The sequence below is a fragment of the Callithrix jacchus genome, chromosome 1 (assembly GCF_049354715.1).
Source record: "Callithrix jacchus isolate 240 chromosome 1, calJac240_pri, whole genome shotgun sequence".
Lineage (NCBI taxonomy): Eukaryota > Metazoa > Chordata > Mammalia > Primates > Cebidae > Callithrix > Callithrix jacchus.
Window position 1 is genome coordinate 152,867,098 of NC_133502.1, and position 18,592 is coordinate 152,885,689.

An 18,592-nucleotide genomic window follows, 5' to 3' on the forward strand; every position below is an offset into this window, starting at 1 on the left:
TAGAGTTTTCATAGAAAGCAGAACAACCTGGGGCAAATGATGAGCATAAAAATGGCAAATCCTGTACCAGAAACAGCCATTTGTTTAAAATATTAAGTCAAAATCAATTCATTGGATCAATTTCTTTCCTCTATTTTAAAGCTAGATAGAATGCCATTGAGAATGATGTTTTCAAAATGATATTCTGTGATTTATTTACTACAAAGAAGAAGGTAATCTGCTCTACCCTCTAAGTTTTCTCAGATTGAAGTCATTTGTTCCATGTTCTTTGGTGCTCTACTCAGGTGCCTAAACAGGACCAACATTCCTTCTTTAGGAAAATACTGGCCCTACCTGCAAATTCAGCAAGTAGAAGAGGAATGAATATCATATGGACAGAGGTAAAAGGGAGGTTCTTCTCTGTACAATTTGGTTGCTTGCATATGTAACCAGAATTAATTGGGATAAACTACACAGAGGTATCTTCAAGTTTCATCTGTTCAATTTAGCATTGTCTATTATGCAATTGCTATTTTACACACAACCGAGGAAGCAATAGCACTCCAATAGTATTGGAGTCAGATGGTCTGAAAGGCCTTGCTACTCAGGTATGTTATGTAGACAAGGAATATCAGCATCACTTGGAAACATGTTAATAAATGTAGCGCTGTGAACCCACCACACATTTACTGAATCAGAATATTTTACAAAATTCCCCACATGATTTGTATGAAGACTAAAGTTTGAAAGCACTCCACAAGACAGCTGAGTCTCTTTCTGGGTTGTACATTAAAATCATCTGAAGAGTATTATTGAAAAAGAAAATGAAAGATGCCTGATTCCCACCCCTTCAATGGAACTTACCTAATTTTGGGAGGGTTATAAGGTATAGTTTTTAAAGACGGGATTTAAAGACAAAAAAAAATGAAGCTTTGCATAACAAATCCCTCCCTTACTATAATTGTATATAAGTTTGTCACTAGCCTTCATTTTCTTTAGAGAATTATAGTGGTAATAAAATGAATAATATATGTGAACATATTTGTAAACTATAAAAAACTAAGCCAATGGCATTGTTAATTATTTGCATGGTATAAAGTCAAATTATAAATCTTTCTCAAACAGATTAAAGCATGTTCTCTTGAAAACATTGATTTTCAAAGTGGGATCAACTGCATGAGAAGTAACAGATGCTTGTTAAAAATGCAAATTGTTCTTCCCTGCCTCACACCTCTTGCATCACAATCTCAAGAAATGGAATACACGGGCCTGCAAATTTTAATAAAACTACCAATATAATTAACAAATGTCATCAACTCACTGCTTTATGAGTTAGAAGAGGAATCCCAGAAGCTAAGCTCAAAGCTGTTACCGCCTCTCTTGCTAGCAGAGAAATACTTACCCCTCCCACACCAATTATCTCTCACTTCATATGTTAAGACTGTACTGACTTTTTAAACTCCAGGTATAAAAAATTAACATGGAAAGAACCAACTGGACAGAGATTGAGTTCATTCTGCAGGGGCTTTCTGAGTACCCGAGAGCTGAAAAATTCCTTTTCATGATGTGCTTGGTGATGTACCTGGTGATTCTCCTGGGGAACAGCACATTTATCATTCTGACACTCCTGGATGCTCGTCTCCACACACCAATGTACTTCTTCCTTGGGAATCTTTCCTTCCTAGATATTTGGTACACATCCTCCTTCATCCCCTCAATGCTGATACACTTCCTGTCAGAGAAGAAAACCATCTCTTTCACTAGATGTGTGGTTCAAATGTCTGTCTCTTACACTATGGGATCCACTGAGTGTGTGCTCCTAGCAGTGATGGCCTATGACCGTTATGTGGCCATCTGCAACCCTCTGAGATACCCCACCATCATGGACAAGGCACTTTGTATTCAGATGGCAGCTCTCTCTTGGGGACTAGGCTTTCTCAACTCATTGACAGAAACTGTTCTTGCAATACAGTTGCCCTTCTGTGGAAAAAATGTCATTAATCATTTTGTTTGTGAAATACTGGCTTTTGTCAAGCTGGCTTGCACAGATATTTCCTTGAATGAGATTATTATAATGTTGGGCAATGTAATATTTTTGTTTTCTCCATTACTGCTGATTTGTATCTCCTACATATTTATCCTTTCTACTGTACTAAGAATCAATTCAGCTGAAGGAAGGAAAAAGGCCTTTTCCACCTGCTCAGCCCACCTCACAGTGGTGATTGTGTTTTATGGAACAATCCTCTTCATGTACATGAAGCCGAAGTCCAAAGACTCTGCTTTTGACAAGCTGATTGCCCTGTTCTATGGCATAGTCACCCCCATGCTCAATCCTATCATCTATAGTCTGAGGAATACAGAGGTACATGGAGCTATGAGGAAATTAATGAATAGACACTGGTTCTGGAGGAAATGATGACACACTGACACCTTTGAGTTTATGCACAAAATACACTATAAGTTTGAGGCAAGACTTTTAAAGTTAGACAAGAAAAGCAATTAAGGTCATATGTTGAGTCAGAATTTCAGTGTTAGAAAAAAATTGAAGATTAAGAGTTTAACTATATTACTTTATGAAAATGACTGATTTCATTAAAATGTAGGTCTGTGAGAGTAAACTTTGGAAAAAAAATACTTTCAGTAAGTCTTTCTAAGAAAATCCAGCTTAGTAAGAATTAAAACACATTTTTCAGCCCTCTTTTTAAAAAAGCTATTTTGTATTTTTGTTCTTTTATTCTTGCTCTTTATTTTATCCGGGGACTGGATCTGGTCCCAACTTTCCCTTTCAGCTATATTATTTCAACCTCTCCCCCTGTCCTTTCCCTCCCCCTAACTCTTCACACAAGTTGTGTTCTATTTACCATGTAATTACCAAGTTACATCATTTTCTTTCACACCTAATGACAATAGCACGTGCTATTCCATCTGCATTTTCACATTTCTTCTCAGGTGAAATCCTAACAATCTCATAAAGGACAGGTCAAGTGTCATATCCTCTGCAACACAGTCCAAAGTTTTCCCAGAGTTATTTCTTCATCTGTGCTGTCCTGGACTTTATCTCCACTAAGCGATTTTTTTTTATACTATAATCATTTATTACCTTCTGAAATTCTTCCCCGGGGCAGAACTATGGCTCACTGTTCTCTGCATAAAATCTAATGTCAAGTTAATTAAAAACAGTTGGCAGTAATGAACTGTTGAATTAATTAAAAATTTTAAAGGATAATAAAATTACGGTCTAAGTACCTGATTTAATACAAGGAGATAACTGAAATGTATACAAAATTTCCTTTACCATACTACAATTCTAAAAGATTTTGGTAAAATAACAGCTGATTTTTTAATGTAGGGAAAAATAAGGGAAGATAAAGACTGAATAAAATATGCTGGAAAAAATCATTTTGGCCTGGTAAGACAAAAAACCCTAGTGGATATTATTATCAAATAAGTAATTGCTGAGAAAAATGAATCAATTGCATAAATCTTAAAGAACACTGACAATTTCAATTACTTTCAGAAGAAATGGTCTCATTTAAAATATCTTCTTTTCATTAGAAAAAACCTTGGACTGACTAGTATTAATATATAGTTGCATTTTTATAATAGATATATTTGTATAATATATAGTTGAGCTGCCTAGTACACTGTCATCGCCCGAGCTTGGTGAGGAACTCACTGAGGCTATGAACTTACTTGTGCAGTAAAACTAGTAAAGGTTTTCATAACACAAAGGCATTGAGAAAGGCATCCTTACTTGTTCTGCTCAGCATGATGTTTTGGAGCCTGAACGGAATAAGGGAGAGGTCAACACGGAAGAGCAGCTCAGTTCACGGTGTCAGAGTCCACACAGCATGAAAGGGGCAAACACACAAGAGGAACGTGTGGATCCTAGCACGTGGATGAGGACCACACCTGCAAAGAAAAGCTGACTGATAGAAGATATTAGAACACAAACGGGATAAGGAAAACACCTGCACACCATAGGCAGGTGGTCTGGAGTGAGTTGTCAGAGTCCTAAGGGGGTGAGAAAGGCATCCGTAGTGGGATGGGGAAGTTCAGAATATGGGTGTCCAAGTCTGAGAGGGGTGAAGAGAGAATTCCTGAAGAAAGACCTAAATGGAGTGAAAAGATCACCTAAAAGGGGGAGAAGAGTCAAGGTGTGTGAGAAACAGATTAGGGTGGAGTGGGCATTCTTGAAGGTAACAGCCTTGCCTGAAGTGTTGGAACCCAAGCCAGAAGAAGAAGGTCAGCAATCACAGCTCCCTGCAGCCTCGACCTTCACTGGCTCAGGTGATACTCCCACCTCAGCCTCCTTAGTAGCTGGGGCCACAGGTACATGCCACCACACCCAGCTAATTTGTGTATTTTTTTGTAGAGATGGGGTTTTGCCATGTTTCCCAGGCTGGTCTCAAACTCCTGGGCTCAAGTGATCAGCCTGCCTTAGCCTCCCAAAGTGCTGGGATTACAGGCATGAGCCACCATGCCAAGCCAGGATTTCTTTCAAGGTAAGACTGCTAAATAAGAATTGTTTGTGTAGATGGAGGGAAGTTAGGGGGAGAGTCTGGAAATGTTTTCATTTTGTTCTCAATTTTAAATGACATTTTCACTGAGTATACACATGTTGGTTGGCAGTTATTTTTTTTTCAACATTTAAAAACACTGTTCTATTTGGTATCCATCGTTTCTGTTGAGAAGTTGCCTCTGTTTAGTTTCTGCTTCTTTGAAAAAATGTCTTTTTTTTTTCTTTTGATTGCTTTTTATATTTTCTCTTTACAGTTGGTCTCTGAAATTTTATAACAAGGTTCTTATAGGTGGCTTTTTTTTTTTAACTCGTCCTCCTTGATGTTGTAGATCTCCTTAATTCTGTGGCTTGATGTCTTTTATAAGTTCAACAATTTCATTTGGTATTTGACATATTTTCTTCTAATCCATTTATCTTTCTCCTCTCCCTAGTTATTTATATGTTAGGTGTCTAGTTATTTATATGTTAGACTTTTCCATTATATTTCATGTAGCTCTCACAGTCCTTTCTGCATTATCCTTCCTTTGTCTTCTTCATGTGTCCAGTCTGGTTATTTTCTACTGATCTGTCTTCCAGCATGTTAAGCCCTGCTTCAACCTTGTCTATTCATTTATTAAATCTATGTATTTCGTTCTTAATACCAGTTATTGTGGTGGTGGGGGGGGTCCATAACTTCAATTGTTTAAAATACAATTTTGGGTTGTCTGGTGAAGTCTTCATCTTCTTATCTAGGCTCATGGCAGGTTAACATTAGTTATTTTAAAGTCTGTGCCTGATTACTCCTATATTTAGATCACCTGAGGATCTTTCAATTACCTGTTTTTGTCTCTTGGTCCTGTTTTCTTATTATTTGTAATTTTTTATTAAATGCCAGATATTGTATATGAAAAAAACATAGAATCTATGTTTTAGTTATCCAAAGAAAATTCACTTTATTCTCTAGTTGAAACCCAGGGTAAGGGAGATTGTCTTATGTCAAAGATGGGTTGAAATAACTTAGAGTTGGGCACCTGATTTGATCTGCGGTGGAAGGAAGATTGCTTCTGGTTATTATTGCCCTGCATATGTTTAGTACTTTAGAATGTGTCATTGCTGGCTGCTCTGTGCTATTCTATTCTTCTCATAATAGATACTCTGGATCAGAACCCTGGATATATAGCTGTCACAAACTCAAGCAATATTTATTATCACAGTGGAGTATTTAGGAGCTAAGAAAAATAAGGTAGAAGGAGAAAATTGTATTTGAAAAATTTACTGTTGCCTGACATTGGCTATGGGCTATTTAAAACTAGGTTTTGAGCTCTGTAAAAATTAAGATTCTGTTTTCAGCAAATTGCAGAAAACATAAAATATTTTTAGCACCAAAATATTATAGCAAATTTAAATTCAACTTCATACTCTGAGGTATAAATGAGCTCCCAGGAATCCTATAAAACATTTTTCTAATGATTTTAGTAAGACAGCACAGAAAAAATGGAAATAAGTTAAAAAAAAAAAAAACACCTGGCCACTATCTGGCATATAATAAACATAAAGGAAATTACAAATTTCAAAGTAAATTGTGGAAAACATTGTTATACCAGAGTCTCCTGGTAGATCTTGTTGTGGCTAATATAACTGCAGTATGAGTAGATTCTGAGACAGGATTTCTTGTGCCTGGGAGACTAGGAGATTGATGGAGGCCCAAACCTCAGTGGAAAGCTTCACCTATTTTAGCACAGACCAAGGTCAACTGTCCTGCATATTTTATGTTCCAACTTACATTCCGCCTGGAACCCCATAACTGGAAATCATATCATAGAGCATTCAAAAACTTAAGGTGAAAAAATATACTTGAGGATAAAGGTTTTTTTTTGACAAGATGAAAAGCTTCTCTTATCTACACTAATTGAGTCAGTGTTATTAACAATAAGCTGACATCCCTTCTAACTGGATCCAAACATTAAAAACTGAGAATACCTCTCCTTTTCAATAAGTATTGATCTATTTTTATATATTCTTTAAAAATTGTTATGTTTCCAAACAAAACTTTCTATGGGGGCTGGGGAAACTAGACACAAATCTACATGTTTGCAAATTTAAAGAGTATTACAGAGCGTAATATTCTTTAGACTCATGGAGATGTCAGCATGGAAAAACATTATAGTCATAAAAACAGGGGTACAGTCTGAGAAATGCATCATTTGGCAAATCTTATGATGATGTGAACATCATAGGGTATTTTCACACACCTAGATGGGATACCCTACTACACACTCAGGCTATACAGCATAGCCTATTGCTTACAGGCTACAAGGCTGTGCAGCATATTACTGTACTGAACACTATAGGCAACTGTGTCACAATGGTATTTGTGTATCTAAAATAACAGAAATCCTGTAACAGAAAAGTTAGAGTAAAAAGATATAATTTCATGAGACAACCATCATATATGTCATATATGTTATCTGTCATTGATGAAAACTTTGTTAAATGGCACGTGACTGTAATTCCTTAGCTTTAGTTGACCTTTCATCAGCATCCATTCTGTATGCAAGGCATGGCTGCCCCAAAACCTCAAGGTAACTAAAGAAGATACTTAATGACCCATATATGGAAACCCTGGAGACTTAATCTTTAGAACTCAAGGTAGTTTATGGCTATGATAACTCAAGATAATATTAAATAATACATTTTGTCTCAGGTTTTTATAGATACCAGAAAATCAGTTTCCCCAGGCCAGTGGAGAATGAAAAGTATGGCTTTTAATGTTAGTCTTTTCAGAGCCATGGCAGACAACACATCCTGACATCTTCAAACTACCCCAGCATTTGCGGGGCTAAGAATAACATCTCACTCATTTTTAAGGATTTCATTTTATTTAGCTTTTAGTATAATGGAGGCTCTCTATAACAGCCTGAAAAGGCTAATTGCAAGAAGTATACCAAGGATGTCCTATAAATAAATGTCTTATAAAGCAATGGCATATACAAATCGATGGAACAGAAAGAAATCAATATGCAAATGTATAGCTATGAGGCAATGTTAAGAGAACTGTCTAATCCCTAGAAATGACTGAGAACAAGGGAGTATTTGAAATTTTCTGTCTATAGATATTATCCCATTGTATTTTAATGTTAAGTTATCAGCCAAGGTGTTCAAGTTCAAAATAGACTCGTCATTATATACCCTTCACCTCATAAACTACAAGCCAGTAAGCATAATTTTCTAATGAAAGAGCTAACATGTTCCAGTGAAAATATGTAGAGTTGTTTTGTTTTGGACCCTCATTCTTTTACTTGTGATCATTTAATTATCACATATCATTTTAGATGAGTTGGTTGCCAATCTCTCCATAATAAATTAGAAAAGACCAATCAAAGAGGTAAAAGATCTGTACACTGAAAACTATAAAACATTAATGAAAAAATTGAAGAAGGCATCAGTAAATCGAAAGATATTACATGGGCCAGGCCCAATGGCTCACACCTGTAATTCCAGCACTCTGGGAGGCTGAGGCAGGCGGATCACCTGAGGTCAGGAGTTTGAGACCAGCTGGACCAACACAGAGAAACCCCGTTTCTACTAAAAATATGAAATTAGCATGGCATGGTGGCGCATGCATGTAATCCCAGCTACTCAGGAAGCTGAGACAGGAGAATGGCTTGAACCTGGGAGGTGGAGGTTGTGCTGTGTAGGGCTGAGGGCCCCACAGGGTCGTGGGGTGTCCCTTATGCTTTGCTGAGGTGCAGGATCTGAAAAATAAAGAGACAGGACACAGAAGTACAAGGAAAACGCAGCTGGGCTCAGGGGGGCCATGCCACCTATAGGCAGAGAGAGGCGAGGCCTGGAATGTCCAGAAGCATCTGTATTTATTGGGTATAGCTTGGAGGCAGGGTAGTGAGTGAAGTCATCTTTAAGGACAGTGATAAGTCATAAGCAATAAAACAAGGAGTCCACCACCATTAGGTCACCTAGGCTAGGAGTTGGGCCGTGTGCAGTAAGGGATCTACTCTCATTAGGTCATCGAGGCATGGAGGTGGGCCAGGCGCAGTGAAGAGGGTGCAGTGTTCAATAACTATCTATGGGCGTGCTACTCCTAAGAAGATCTATAGGAGGATGCTTAAGTCACACAGCAGACAGAGTTGTCAGGGTCTACTGCCACCTGCTGGCAGATTCCAGAGAGTTCTATAGGAGGATGCTTTTTGAGCTAGCACAGTAACAAGAGCTGATAAAGCTCACAGTCACCAAGCTGCGATTATCAGGAGGGATTTTGAGCCCTCGGATGCTCGAGGGATTGCCAGTCTGAGAGTAGCCTTCCAGAAGATCTGGAGCAAGTTCCTACAACTTCTTTATCAGGAGGAGTGGCTCTTGCCCCAAGCCTGCCATACAGCGGTTATCTTTACAATACTGAATACTGCCACCTGGGCCACGGATTCTTGTCCTGGTATAACTGTTTTACCCTTAAATCATGCTCTGTTCCAGACGTGTCTGCTCCAGACATTCCTCCAACTATAAGCTGCTTATTCCTTAATTCATGCTCTGTACCATGTCTACTCTAGGCATTTCTCCAATTATGAACTAGGATATAGTCATATATATATATATGAAAATAACTGAGTGGTAAGATATTCTTTAGGCACTCATTCTATGAACTAACATATGATTATATACAGAGAGGATTATATAAAGGGAAATAACTGAGTAGTAACACTATAAACTGAGATATTCTTCAAGCCCTAATTCTATAAACGAATACATGATTATACATAAATAATTATATAAAAGGAAATAACTGAGTAGCAACACTATAAACTGAGATATTCTTCAGGCCCTAATTGTGCCAGGATTCTGCTAGGATTCTGCTTAGCTCTCCTTCCTCGGTACCTATATGTGGGGGTACCCACATTGGTGAGCTGACATCATGCCACTGCACTCCAACCTGGGCAACAGGAGCAAGACTCCGTCTCAAAAAATAAAAAATTAAATTTAAAAATTTTTAAAAAGGAAAGAAAGCTATTACATGTTCGTGGATTAGAAGAATTCATATTGTGAAAATGTCCATCTTACCTAAAGCAATCTACAGATTCAATGCAATTCCTATCAAAATTCCAATGTCATTTTTCATAAAAATTGAAATAATAATCATAAAATGTATATGGAACTAGAAAAGACCCTTCCTAGGCAAAACAATCTGAAGCAAAATCAAAGCCGACAGTATCAAATGCTGAGATTTTAAAATATGTTAGAAAGTTATTATAATCAAAAGAGCATGGTACTCACATAAAAGCACACATATTAACCAATGGGACAGAATAGAAAGCCAAGAAATAAACTCAAGTATTTAAGGTCAATTTATTTTTGACAAAAATGCTGAGAACACACAATGGGGAAAAGACAACCTCTTCAATAAATGGTGTTGGGAAACTGAATATCCACATACAGAGGAATGAAATTGGACTCGTATCTCACACTGTATGCAAAATCAACTCAAAATAGATGAAAGACTTTAACATAAAACCTGAAACTATAGAGCTACTGGAAGAAAACATAGGAAGAAATTTCCTTGACATTGGTCTGAGCAATGATGTCTTGATAGGACTATAAAAGCACAGGCAACAAAAGCAAAAATAGAGAAATGGGATTGGATCAAACTAAAAAGCTTCTGCACAGTAAAGTAAATAATTATCAGAGTGAATAAACAACCCATGGATTGGGAGAAAATATTAGCAAGCAATACATCTGATAAGGGCCTAATATCCAAAATATAAATGAAACTCTAATAACTTAATAGCAGGAAAACAAATAACTTGATTTTTAAAATAGGCAAAGGACTTGATCAGACATTTAGCAAAAAGAAATGCAAATGCCCAACAGATACATGAAAAAAAATGCTCAAAATCTCTACTCATCAGAGAAACACAAATTAAAGCTATGATGAGACATAACCTCACACCTGCTGGAATGGCTATTATCAAAAACATGAATAATAGCAAGTATTGGTGAGAATGTGAAGAAAGGGAAGCCTTTGTACACTGTTTTTGGGAATATATATTACCATAGCCATTTTGGAAAACAGTATGGAGCTTCCTCAAAAAACCAAAAACAGAATTGTTATATAATCCCGATAGCCCACTTCTGGGTATATATCCAAAGGAAATGAAATCAGTATCTCAAAGGTATCTTTATTTCATGTTCATTGCAGCATTATTCACAACAGCCAAGATATGGTAGCAATTTAAGTCTCCATCAGCAAAAGATAACATGGTACCTATATACAGTGAAATATTCAGGCTTAAAAAAGAAAACTCTGTCATTTGTGACAGCATGGATGGAAGTGGAGGACATTATCCTTAGCTAAATAAGCCAGGCACAGAAAGACAAATACTGTATAATCTCACATATATGTGGAATCTTTAAAAAGTCAGTCCCATAGAAACAGAGTAGAAAGGTGATTACCAAAAAGGTTTGACATGGGAGGAAGGCGAACAAGAGGGAAAGAGAAAATGTTGATCAAAGTGCATTAGGCTTTAGTTAGACTGGAGGAGTCCGTTTATTGATCTGTTGCACTGTGTATGGCCTACCATTAATAATAATGTAATGGACAAAATTGCTAAAAGAATAAACTTTTAACATTCTCAATACCATAAAATAAGTTGGTAAAGTGACAGATACGTTAATTAGCTTGATTGAATCTTTCTACAACGTATACATAGATAAAAACATCACATTGTACCCCATGAATATACACCATCATTATTTGTAAATTAAAACAAAAACAAGCAATGGGGCAAGGATTCCATGTTTAACAAATGGTGTTGGGAAAACTGGCTAGCCATGTGCAGAAAGCAGAAACTGGACCCCTTCCTGACACCTTACACTAAAATTAACTCCAGATGGATTAAAGACTTAAACATAAGACCTGGCACCATAAAAACCCTAGAAGGAAATCTAGGCAAAACTATCCAGGACATAGGAGTAGGCAAGGACTTCATGAACAAAACACCAAGAGCATTGGCAACAAAAGCCAAAATAGACAAATGGGACCTAATCAAACTCCACAGCTTCTGCACGGCAAAAGAAACAGTCACTAGAGTGGATCGGCAACCAACAGAATGGGAAAAAATTTTCGCAGTCTACCCATCTGACAAAGGGCTGATATCCAGAATTTACAAACAACTCAAGCAGATTTACAGGAAAAAAACAAACAAGCCCATTCAAAAGTGGGCAAAGGATATGAACAGATACTTTACGAAAGAAGACATATATGAGGCCAACAATCATATGAAAAAATGCTCATCGTCACTGGTCATCAGAGAGATGCAAATCAAAACCACATTGAGATACCATCTCACGCCAGTTAGAATGGCGATCATCAAAAAATCTGGAGACAACAGATGCTGGAGAGGATGTGGAGAAAAAGGAACACTTTTACACTGTTGGTGGGAATGTAAATTAGTTCAACCATTGTGGAAGACAGTGTGGCGATTCCTCAAGGCCTTAGAAATAGAAATTCCATTTGACCCAGCAATCCCATTACTGGGTATATATCCAAAAGACTATAAATCGTTCTACTATAAGGACACATGCACACGAATGTTCATTGCAGCACTGTTTACAATAGCAAAGACCTGGAATCAACCCAAATGCCCATTGATAATAGACTGGATTGGAAAAATGTGGCAGATATACACCATGGAATATTATGCAGCAATCAGAAATGATGAGTTCGTGTCGTTTGTAGGGACATGGATGAATCTGGAAAACATCATCCTCAGCAAACTGACACAAGAACAGAAAATGAAACACCGCATATTCTCACTCATAGGTGGGTGATGAAAAATGAGAACACATGGACACAGAAAGGGGAGTACTAAACACTGGGGACTATTGAGGGGAAAAGGGGAGGGCCAGTGGGAGGGGGAGGTGGGGAGGGATAGCCTGGGGAGAAATGCCAAATGTGGGTGAAGGGGAGAAGAAAAGCAAAGCACACTGCCATGTGTGTACCTACGCAACTGTCTTGCATGCTCTGCTCATGTACCCCAAAACCTATAATCCAATAAAAAATTTAAAAAAAAAATAAATAAATAAAATAAAAAATAAATAAATAAATAAATAAATAAATAAATAAATATTTTTACAAAGAATACATGATTTATTTAAAACACAAATAATAGTCTTTTGTAATCCTAATAAGGTAAAATCAGAAATAATAACTAACCATGCTGGTGAATTATTGTCCTTAAAAAATCAACAACTTCACATAAAGTTTTTATTCTAAGTAAGTGTTACATATTTTTTAATTTTTAGATAATTGGAAATCTAATTTATGGCATGTTACCCTAATGGAACACCTTCGAACTTGATGGCTCACCCATTTATTTTGAAGGGTTCCTGGGAACATCTCGCACGTATTGAATATTATGTGCCCACTTTGTCTCCCTCAGGACACTGACATCACAGTGCCACGATCTGTCATCTGTCCTATCATTTCCCTGGAATCTGATGCTCCTGCTGCCCTGCTATTTAGGGCGACCATATGTGAGATCATCCAAACTGGAACACTTTTGATAGTGAAAGGGAGAGCTATAAATAATTACACTAGGGCAACTGGTATTAACTAGGATAGTTATAAGCAAACAGAGATGTATGGTCATTACTCCGTGGTTGACTTCCTTAGGCCATCTTGTTCCAAAGCTACAAGGTTTTCACACACAAAAAAATAGGCATTATGCTTTGCCATTGGAATCCCAAAACAGCACTGTTTGTGCCCTGGCTCACAACAGATGTTTAAACTTTGGCCTGTATCTGATCACTTCCAGGGCTCAGACCTAAGTTCAAGGGGGCCAGGTCATAATTTAGTAGACTCCAAATAAATTATTTTACTAATTACAGTATTGGATATGCATAATTTTAACTGACTTATTAAAATATCTAAAATTAGATTCATTCTGTCTTGTAAAGAAAGAAAGTATGAAGTTGGTTTGGAAATAATTTTATCAAAAATTAAGGAGAAAAAAGGTTTTACTCTTAACTAGAAATCCCCTCCATATTACATTCTGTCTCTACCTACCTTTACAATCAAGCTCTTCAGCAACGAAAACCAAACAAAACTCTAATCATCAATTTCCAAAACACCAAAATTTATTTATTTAGTTCTTTTCATTAGTTATTGCAATCAGAGAAGCGTATTCTGGCACTTTAGAACTTTGGGAGAGGAATGCGAAACAGCAACAATGTTTAACTCTGGTTTCTCTAATTGATTTCCATATTGTAATCATAAAATTACTCACACCTTTCTCATTTATTTGTTAAAAACTTTTCTTCTCACCAGGTGTTTTACTGCCTCCTTCACATCCTTGTTTCTAAGACTGTAGATTAAAGGATTCATCATAGGAGCCATCACCCCATAGAACATGGATATAATTTTGTCGGTAGCATCCAAGTCATCTGAATTAAGTGTTTCTTTAGATTTGGGCTTCATGTACATGAACAGGATGGTCCCATAGAATATTATGACCACAGTCAGATGAGCTGAGCAGGTAGAGAAAGCTTTGCTTCTCCCCTCAGAAGAGCTAATCTTGAAGATGCTCACAATGATTAATGTGTAAGAGACAATGATTAATAACAAAGGTGTCAATATGAACAATGTTGTGGCCACGAGCATGATGAACTCATTGCCTGAGATGTCAGCACAGGCCAATTTCATGACAGCTAGAATTTCACAGGAGAAATGATTGATGATGTTATTCCTGCAGAAAGGCAATTGTACCACAAACACTGTTTGTACTGCCGAGTTGACAGCTCCTATGATCCAGGACCCAGCTGCCATGGATACATAGGCATCCTTGCTCATGATGATGGGATATCTCAGAGGGTTGCAGATAGCCACATAGCGGTCAAAGGCCATCATGCCCAGGAGCACACACTCTGTTGTCCCCATGGCCAAGCCAAGGAACATCTGCACTGCACAGCCAGAAAAGGAAATGGTCTTTCTTTCTGAAAGGAAGCTCACCAGCGTGGAGGGAATAGAGGTGGTGGTATAGCAGATGTCCAAGAAGGAAAGGTTCCCCAGAAAGAAGTACATGGGGGTGTGAAGGTGAGGGTCCAAGATGTTGATTAAAATGAGAGTAGCATTGCCCAGAAGGATGACCACATACATTATGAAGATGAGCACGAAAAAGAGTAACTCAAGCCTCGGGTAACCAGAAAGTCCCTTCAGAAAAAATTCAACCAGAATGGTTTGGTTTTCCCATTCCATTTTACTCTTTTACCTGTAAGACAGAGCATGTTGAGAAAAATATGTATTTTACTCTGATTACTTTTAAGCATGTATCAATGAATATGTACCATAATTTCCAAGGAAAAATAAAAATAAAAAAGGAAAAGACCAAAGAAAGAAGAGAGCGCATGAAGAGAAGTAGACAGAAAAGAGGGAATTTATGAATGGAGAGAGGGAAGGGAATGATGAATGAATGAATGAATGAAGAGAGGGAAGAGAAAACTAACATTTTTCGTGCTATAGCCATTTAACTCATTTAATATCATCACAGTTTTCAGAGAGGGCTATTAGTATCCATATTTTACAGATGAATAAATCAAAGCGGATATGTTAAGTAAACTTGACCAAAGGTAAATAGTATATAGCAGAGCTAAGATTCAAACCTAAATCTTCCTGATGAAGCCTGAACGGTTTGTCATATTTGTCATCACCTACATAAACTGAAGGTGATAATAGAAATGGGCATTGTATTCTGTGTAACTGAACACTAAACTATTTTTATTTTATTGTGTGGCTATAAATCACCACACAATAGATCAATGCTCTTGTCACTCCTTGAAATTACACTTCTGTCTTTCCCAGTAGAATGTAAACTTCGTAAGGGCAGGTACTTACTCTTGCTTATTTCCACAGCCCCAGTAGCTAGAATAGAACAGGCGCAGAGGCAAATGTTCAAAAACATTTGTTGGATGAATGGACAAAATCACAGGCAAAATAATTGCTAACATTTCTTATTCTGTGCCAATCTTCTATTAATTGTTTTCTTTGTGTATTCCATAATAAAGTCTGAATAGCAAGCTTATGAGGTAATTACTGTTACTATTAGCATCACTATGCCTATTGTGTAGAGAGGAAAATAAGGCACAGAAAGGTAATTTGCTTAAGGTCAATTTCATACAGCCAAATAAATGAAAGAGTAAGAACCTAAACCCAAGTGGTAGGGCTTTAGACTTTGAGCTCTTAATACTCATTTTGCAAAGACAATCTGGCTCACAGGCTAGAATACCTTGTAATCTAATCGACAGTCCTAATATTTCAAAAGAAATATCAGCTAAAAAAATGTGATTGGTCAGAAAGAAGATATCAGTATGATGAATTGATAGCAGTTGATTTTGATATTTTACATTTTGCTAGTACTCATTTCTATAGCAAATGTTTTGTCACAGATTTGCATTTGATCTTTATAATTCTTGTGTCCTTCCCTACATAAAAAGTTCTCATTTTCATTATGATGCCTGTTTGACTTTTTTTTTTTCCTTTATTCGACTCACAAAGGATTTTCCTATATTACAGGTCTTTAAAAAAAACAGCTTTAGAATAGATTTATCCTCTTGACTTTTTACGTTTCATTAAGTTTCTCTCTTCAAAAATGTCTTGTTTATTCGGATCTATTTTTCTAATTTTTTGATTTCTAATTCTATTTTTCTAATTTCTTGAAATAAGAAGAAAAAAATCTTATTTCCTCCTTCTTACTTCTCTATTTCTTGCTCTAATGAAGGCTCTTAGAGCACTTTTTGTTTTATTATAGACTTAATATTTTATGGGAATTTTTTTTTAGTGGTTTCTAGATATTTTTTGTTTTTCTGTTAAGTTCCTCTTAAATCCAAGCATCTTTCTTGGATTAGGCATTTTCATTCTATTTTTATTACTTATCTCCCATTTTATTTTAATTTTTTTATTTTTCTGAGACAGAGTTTCACTCTGTCATTTAGGCTGGAGTGCAGTAGCATGATCTCAGTTCACTGCAGTCTCCACCTCCTGGGTTCAAGCGATTCTCCTGTCTCAGCCTTCCGAGTAGCTGGCACTACAGGCATGTGCCACCATGTCGGCTAATTTTTGTTTTTGGTAGAGACAGGATTTTGCCATGTTGGCCAGAACAGTCTTGAACTCCTTGCCTCAAGTGATCCGCCTGCCTCGGCCTCCCAGACTTCTGGGATTACAGCCATGAGCCACCATGCCCAGTCCCATTTTATTTTAATAAGAAAACATGACCTATAAATCTCTAGTTATGGACTTTTGGACAGTCAGTTACATGATATATGTTGTAAATATTGACCAAAAAAATGTGATTTCTCTTTGGGAAGATATATAGTTTTAAATATATACACAAAACATATATATATATATATATATATATATATATATATATATATATATAATAAAATGTATTAAATATATTAAAATATTCAGAATAACCTATTTTCTGCCACATAGATTTAATAAATTTTATGTAAATATTGTTATCAAATTCTCATATACTTAGGATCATTTTATTATAAAGGTTTACTTTCTATGTTGTTTAGTGTAGATAGATTTATGGTTAATATATCTTCTTCATAAATTATAACATCGTTAATTGATGTATCTTTATTCCATTTGGCAGTTTAAAGTTTAATTCCACTTTTATGATATTGATATTACACCCCTGCTTTCTTTTAGTTTGCTTTTGTCTGCTCTTTGTATGACTTTTTAACTTCTCTTTTTCACTTTGTTTAAAGTGTACTACTTATAAATACCATATATCTGAGTATGTTTTAGCTACTTTTTTAATGTTTGGGTCATTGATGAGAATACTCAGACTATTCTATTTACTTGAACATAATTATTAATGTACTAAGTTTTATTCTTTCCATATTTTACTTTTATTGTTTGAATTATTGCATTCTCTTTTTTCCACTTTTTAATTTTTGCTGATTGATGAAGTTGTCATACAATTTTTTTTTCATTAACTTAAACACGCTACTCATTTTTTTCATTCAGTAAGTGATTGCCTTATTTTTCTCTTCTCTCATAATTAAACTTCTAAGACCGAAAAGATTAACTGTTTTCTCCACTAGGGTGTGCTCTAAATACCTCAGTTATCCCTCAAATTGAAATGAAGCCAAAACAGAATACTTCTACTCCACCACTTTTATCCTAACCTCCTAATTCCTAGATTGTGCTGGTTTAATACTTACAAAGTTTATAAAATCTGCCTTTTTGAGAGTTCTTCAGCCTTTAGATTATGCAAGCTTGGATAGTCAATATGTCTACCTACCTTATACACCTTTTCATTGATCACCATTGATCTTTTTTTTTTTCCACTCTCTTGAGGATTGTATTTATTGTTTTGTGTTTGATTATAGTTTATTTGCAGAAATTTTCCCCAGATGAGAATGTGAGTAATATATTATCTGAATCCCTATAGATTATCAAATGTCTTCCTTTCATATTGCAGGCAGAGGTTTATGAATTTTGACCTACATTTTCCATGTCTGAGATATATCCTAAAGAAATAATAAAGATAGTTATATAAAAATGCAACACATAGTTATATATTTTATAAATAGAAAATACGTTATATATAACAAATATATGAATAATTATATAGAGAGTATATACATACAAATTGTGACTGTTATCATTAATTGACATATCTTTATCCTATTTGTTACTTTGTTATTAGCTGAAAAGGATATTTAAGAAACCAGTGACCAAAATTTCAGGGAAACTTCAAACAGAAATTCCCTAATATCGCTCCCTGTGTGGCAATATTTATCAAACTAACAAATATATACATATAACATTTGACCACAGATTTACTTCTCAGTAATTATCATACAGATATACTGGCACATGGCGAAGTGATTTTAATACAAATTGATTCATTAAAGTATTATTTGTAACAGCAGATGCAGCAAACAAGTTAAATTTCCACAAGAAGAAAACATAGAAATAATGCAATACTATACTGCCATCAAAAGGAGCAAGGATGTTTTCTGCACTAATGTGGAAAGATCTTCAAGAAATATTAAACGGAAAAGTAATAATCAGAACAGTGTATATGGCAC

The 18,592-nt window shown here is 36.0% G+C and overlaps 2 protein-coding genes across 2 annotated transcripts; one reads left to right on the plus strand and one right to left on the minus strand.

Annotated features, from left to right (window-relative positions):
• Positions 1 to 1,154: 1,154 nt before the first annotated feature.
• LOC100396238 (olfactory receptor 13D1-like) lies at positions 1,155 to 3,498 on the plus strand. The gene has a single exon (XM_017969712.4). It carries the CDS (start codon positions 1,460 to 1,462, stop codon positions 2,393 to 2,395), a length of 936 nt encoding a protein of 311 aa, XP_017825201.2. The 5' UTR covers positions 1,155 to 1,459; the 3' UTR covers positions 2,396 to 3,498.
• Positions 3,499 to 13,531: 10,033 nt separating this feature from the next.
• LOC100401684 (olfactory receptor 13C2) lies at positions 13,532 to 16,824 on the minus strand. The gene has a single exon (XM_002743164.5). The coding sequence runs from the start codon at positions 14,739 to 14,741 to the stop codon at positions 13,785 to 13,787; it is 957 nt and encodes a 318-aa protein (XP_002743210.2). The 5' UTR covers positions 14,742 to 16,824; the 3' UTR covers positions 13,532 to 13,784.
• Positions 16,825 to 18,592: the final 1,768 nt, after the last annotated feature.